The following is a 6,000-nucleotide window of genomic DNA, read 5'->3' as shown; positions in this document are numbered from 1 at the left end:
TTGACATTCATACTTTTACTGGCGCCAAAAAAAAAAAAAGTTTCTTTCGGGTCTAAATCTTGAGTTCACATAGATCAAAGAAGCACACACAAGTGACCTATTCAAACTTTACACAAGGGAAAGAAAAATAAAGAGGCAAGAGGACCAGATGTCAGTTTCCCGAAGGCAGAAATACTTTGCACTGGTTCTTTGGGCCACTCTCCTCTTTTTTCCCAAGCGTCGGATGAGACACAGACCGTGCTCGGCTTGTGCTCGGACCGCCTTCACACGACACACCAGCCTTCACCAAACCAGACCCAAGTCCAAGAAGGAATGTTTTTTTTTTAGCTTTTGCTTAACAGTTTGTTCCGCTGCCTCCAAAAAAAAATAAATCTTGCTCCATAGGCTTATGCCCACGCCAAGACATTTTAACATAGGAACTACAATCACAGGATACAGAGGAGGTAATAATAAACGGGGAGCAGGGTCGGGGCTTGGGGAAGTAAAAACAATACAGAAATACTTAAATTACATCAAGAAACATGCTTGCCACTGGCAGAAGAAAAAAAGGAAATAAAAATAAAACAAAACAGACAAGGCCCACCTTTGCGCAAGATGAGAACATTAGCGAGTGGCCAGTGAGCAAAAAGGACACATGCGGAGGGGGAAAAAAAAAAAACGCCGTCAAACCAGCGCACAAGTTAACACCTCCTAAACCACCCAAACCCTAATATCTCGGAGGAGTGCACACACAATGATGTGCACCTGGCTTTTTCAGAAACAAGTATAGGTTTAAAAAAAAAGAAAATGCGGGAGTCAGGCCGGCAGTGAATGTCAATCATTTGTGGTGTAAGCTATGTTCATTTCTCTCTCTCTCTCTCATTGCTTATGGTAAACGAGCGAGCCAGCTGCAAGCGCACGAGTGAGCCTACTCCTCGGACTGGGGCGAGAGCAGAGAGGCACGGGGGGGGGACCGTCCACTAAAGATGCACAAACAAGGCAGCGTGGGTCGACTCTCGCACCAAACACAGCAAAAAAACCGAGTGAAACGTAGCCCCTCGCCTTCCCTTGGGGGAAGGGGCTCCACTTTCACCCAACAAACAACAAAGTGGCGAACATGGTGCTCCAAGCACCCTCGCCAAAAGAACTAGACGCGGCGGTGGTGGTGGCCAAAGATAATAGTTCACAATCATGCCTGCAGAGGAGCTGCACGTGTGCCACTCTTTCAGATTCGAAAACCAGCACAACGGAAGGTGGTTCGTATAAGCGGGGGGGGAGGGGGGCGGAACTAAACGGACAAACAGCGGAGGAGGAAGCGCCCAACCGGGAACAAACGAGTCCAAGCGGTGACGACTGCAGTGGCGCAAACGGAGAAGGGGGGCAACAGTCTCCTTCCATCGGTGGTGCACTGCCCTACTACTCCTGCTCGTCGCCAAGGTCGTGCTTCACCTTGGAGAAGTCAAAGTCCTCGCCCGTGCCCCGGCGGAAGATGTCCAGCACATCCAGGCAGGTCGTCTCGAAGTGGGTCGTCGCATCGTACGACTGGGAGATGAAAATCTGGAACCAAAGGGCAGACAGGCACCGCTCTGCTGACAAACCCTGGCACACTACCAGTCGCACATGGATACGATTCATATTTCATCGAGAGCTGTTCCAACACGCCCTCTTTTTGCTCATAACCTCTGGCAGCCACACCCAGCCAAATTGGTGTGGCAGATAAAAAGTGCAGCACAATGGAAATAACCGAGGAGGGGTCTCACCTGGCTCTCAGCACCCAGATCCACCGGCCTGTACACGTCACTGACACTGCAGAACCTGCAAAGGGGAGGGAGGTCGCCACTTAGCCACACTGCACACGTCAAGCCTGTGCCCAGTATGCCTACCAAGACCGCATTTACAAATCAGGCACAGTGGTGGGCACATGAAGAAAGCAAGCACCTTGTGCATAGTGTCTATTGGTTCATGCGAGGTTAGGGATATGTAAAATACCGCAAGTGTTCTTCCCCACGTAACAATGTTGACCAAGACAATATGGCGGAGTTAGGTGTAAAAGAACTGTGAAGGCTAAGGGGTGTGGATGGAATGTACAACGCATATTTTGCGATAACCAAACAGAAAACTAGTCCCTCTTGCATGTTTTTCAGCTGGAAATGCAAGGCCTTGGGTGATGTTATGTGAAAAAGCACACTTGCGGAATTTTGCGTATTCCCTACTGCCACTGCAGCTAAGAAAGCCATACTCTCAGCATACCATACAGCAGCTCTCCTTCCTAGGATACTCAGTGAGAGCTGCGTGCCACCGCTAGTCACTTGGAACAGGTCTGTTCCAAGTTGCAAATTCAGCAAGTTTTCGATTTGTCCACTGACTACTGAATCTAAAGCAATACTGCCAAGAAAGCCATCACTCTCTCAAAACATGCAGATCTTGAAATACAGTAAAAGCTTGTTGATTTGAACGCCAAGACATCAGAAAAAATGTGCAAATTATACGCGTTTTGAATTACCGAACGACTCCGGAAAAACTGCCAACAATTGCTGGCAGCACTGTACACTTATTTGCTGAAAAACTGGGCGCGGATACTGTCGGGAGCATTGAACCAGAACTGCTCCAAGACCACATGGGCCTCCTGTATCCTTCCCAACGTGACGCAGTAGAGCTCTACTATTCCCGCGTCACACCCATAATCAGCGCATTGTGCGTGTGGGGAGGCATCATTGCATGAACAGTGAACAGCATTCTACAAGCGTGCAGTTTCAGTGCAGTTTCAGTGCAGTTTCAGTGCAGTTTCAGTGCAGTTTCAGTGCAGTGAAAGAACAAAACCACGCGCGGCCGCAAGCAGAGGAAACTGCGCCGAAGCGGCGAGGAAGGGGGTGGGGGATACAACAGAGACTAACACAAAGTACGCTGCAATCAGCCTCCAAAAACAGTGCTTAGCTGGGTTATGTTGGCTGGCTGATGAGCCGCCGTCACAGTGGCTTGATGTGAAGCTGAGAAAAGCAAAATCAAAACTAAACAGGCAGAGTGTTCTCGGATATGCGGCCACCTGTTCGTTGTCATGCCTGCCAACACGCATGTCACAAGAGTGTGAGTGATGTGCAGCGTGGAATTCAGGCTGTGAGTGGCACTATTACCATTTCTCTTGCTGTGCCGGTTATATGTTGGCCGGGGCTGAGCCCATACTTCGAATTATATCCGAATTTTTCAATTAACGGGGGCCGAATTAACGAGATTTTTCTTTACTGGTAAAGCCGGAAATGTGCACACCTTGAAATATTTGTACCTGCCAACCTGAAGGCTCTCAAATCTGCAAAACCTTCGCGACCGGAGTACAAGGGGGGGAGGCAGCCAGCACTATTTTAATGTCGCGTTGAGTCACTTCTTTCAGTATAAAATGAGATCACTGAATCTTCCTCACACGTGTCAGCGCAAGTAAGGAAACGCACAATCAACTAACAGCTCGTGACAGCACGGAATTGCAGCGTGCTGGACAAACCGATAATACAGACAGAATCCAAGGAGTGCGCATTGGATGAGATCCTTGAAAAAAAAAAAAGAAGTCCGTGGTTGGTTACGGTTTATGGGGTTTTACGTCCCAAAGCGACTCAGGCTATGTATGAGGGACGCCGTAGTGAAGGGCTCCAGAAATTTCGACCACCTGGGGTTCTTTAACGTGCACTGACATCGCACAGTAGACAGGCCTCTAGAATTTCTCTTCAACCGCTGCGGCCGGGATCGAACCCGCATCGTTCGGGCCAGCAGTAGTGATGCAAAACTATAGAAAAATTGACTATCGATAGTATCGATAGATTTTTTTAAACTATCGATAGTGCTACTAGCGATAGTACCGCTATCGATAGCAAGACAATCGATAGTGAAACTGCCGATGGTAAGACTATTGCGTAGGCCACGAAAACGGGCGAGTCCTGTCGTTACTCAGACCATCACCTCCATACCACACACTCAGGAAACCAAGTTTAGGATGCAGTGGGTACGCATGGTTGATTTTATAGAATAGATAGTACTATAAATAACAAGTAGTATTGACACGGCTATCGATAGTACTATCAACAGAATTATCGATAGTAATAACTATCGATAGTACTATTGATAGTTTTGCATCACCAGTCAGCAGCCGAGCACCATAACCACTGAGCCACCGCGGCGGCGTGAAGACACAATTTGTTCCAAACGGTGTGTAGCTTGACTGGGTGACTGAGAAGTGCAGCTGATAGCCGTCACCGCTCCAGATGGTGGCGAAGCTCAGAGAAAGAAACTACACAGTCAGACTATGGGCCTATTGCCTGTCAATTGTCACAACACCTGTAGTTGTGTGTGTTTGTCGGAGGGGCGACAGAAGCAATGTAACACGCAGTTCAGGCCTGGGGACCAATATTTGGGCGATCGAGAGCAGTGCACTCTCACCCGGTGGGCTGTACACTGCTGCAGAAAGCATGCCGCTGGCGATAACCACATTTTATTTTCTCCTTTGCGATGCAAATTCCTAGCACAGACATTGCTGCCTATTGCTACGGACTGACAGTGGTTCTAGAGAGGTCTAAACAGAAAGACGTGTCGCTGGCATAGCCGTACTGCGCACCGCAAAACATCTTTGAAGAGTCGGAGCAGCCAAATTTCTGGCGCATCGTGCAAATCGTTTTTTAGCTGCACATGACCTTTACTCTTCACGCAAGCGCACCTCATCTAAAGCCACCTCCTTTGATGCCGAAAAGCCTGGCTGCGTGCAGTCTCAGAACTAAGCTTCTCCGAATGCAAACAGGCGCTTTTATAACGCGTGGAGAAGAGAACCAAGTTTTGAAAGCTAGAGTAGCGGACGCGTTTATTAAGCAAACGCGCCAGTTGTGAGAGACTCAGTTACACGATGCCCTAATTACACAACAGTTTCACGCGATCCGCTGAAAGTCATATAATAGAGGTTCTACTGTACTCTTCTCTCATGGTGGTACAAAGTAGCAACGGCAACTGTGGTTTTTTTTCATACAAGTTATTTTCATGCAAGTAATATGAATCCAAATTTTTACATTTTACGGATAATTTGGGAGAGTTGGCAGGTATGAATATTGGTAAAGGTGAAAAGTCACCACATAAGCTACAACAGGCACTCCTGTGTGACCCTGTCGCAGGCATGCCAGCCACATTCGCCAGCCGCAAAGCTAGAATTCGCGGCAGGCACATGAGGTGAGGACAGAGTACAAGTCTCGGCGTCAACAGCCATGCACACTGAGAAGTAACATACGGAAAGGAGCGAGCATCGCCGACCTGTGCCCGATGCTACCCTATGCGGGCAGGGATGTAGTTCAAGGCAGGGCAGAGACTGTAGCAATGATTTATAGGAGGAGATCGGTAACAGCAACCAGGTAATAGTGGCAGGTGTGAAGGTGTAACTGTGCTAAAGAGCCAAAGGATGGAGGTGGTCCCCCGTGACACTGCATTCGAAGCATCCCTTAGCATGGAGAACGAGCCTAGCTGGGGTGATTCTGCAAGCATTCTATTTCCCTCACTGACAACGATAAGGACTGGTATTCCGTCAAAGTTCTCAGCTGACAGACAGACTGGGGCATACTATGCGTAAGCAGGGAAGGAATCCCCCACACTCACTTCTGGGTAATGGGTCCGAGCAGGTCGAGTCCCGGCTTGATCTCGGCCTCCGGGTTGTCTGTCTCCACGGTGGTGCTCACCATGGCGATGAACCAGCCCTTGGCCGCCACCTGGTGCGTGTGGGACACCAGGGACACATAGATGTCTGCACACAGGGGAGGGACACCGCTTTTATTCACGGGGACACACAAGAGAGCACACTGCACCCACACCCAAAAGAGTGTGTACTACAATGGGCAAAACGCGACCCAATGAGCCGGCAGCATTATCAAAGACCAACACATCCAGTGGTAGGTCCGACCTGCACCTCGCAAACCACAGCATACAAGAGATGCAACAGCCCCGAGCAACAGCCTACAACCCTTTGCAAGAAACAGCCCGAACAGTTCCCACAAAGGACGTCAC

General features: G+C 49.0%; 1 protein-coding gene across 1 annotated transcript in view; it reads right to left on the bottom strand.

Moving 5' to 3' along the window:
* The window catches only part of Gdi (GDP dissociation inhibitor), a 31,614-nt gene continuing 25,614 nt past the window's right edge, over positions 1-6,000 (bottom strand). Inside the window, exons 5-7 of the mRNA XM_089553403.1 lie at positions 5,596-5,740; positions 1,740-1,794; positions 1-1,536 (exon numbers count right to left, since the gene is read on the bottom strand). Coding sequence (XP_089409529.1) covers positions 1,396-1,536; positions 1,740-1,794; positions 5,596-5,740 — 341 coding nt within the window. The 3' untranslated portion in view covers positions 1-1,395. The remainder of the gene's footprint in view (positions 1,537-1,739; positions 1,795-5,595; positions 5,741-6,000) is intronic.

Source organism: Amblyomma mixtum, chromosome 7, assembly GCF_055824585.1.
Source record: "Amblyomma mixtum isolate Tamu chromosome 7, ASM5582458v1, whole genome shotgun sequence".
NCBI lineage: Eukaryota > Metazoa > Arthropoda > Arachnida > Ixodida > Ixodidae > Amblyomma > Amblyomma mixtum.
Note: the sequence above shows the minus strand (reverse complement) of the source record. Positions and strands in the feature narration are given on the sequence as shown.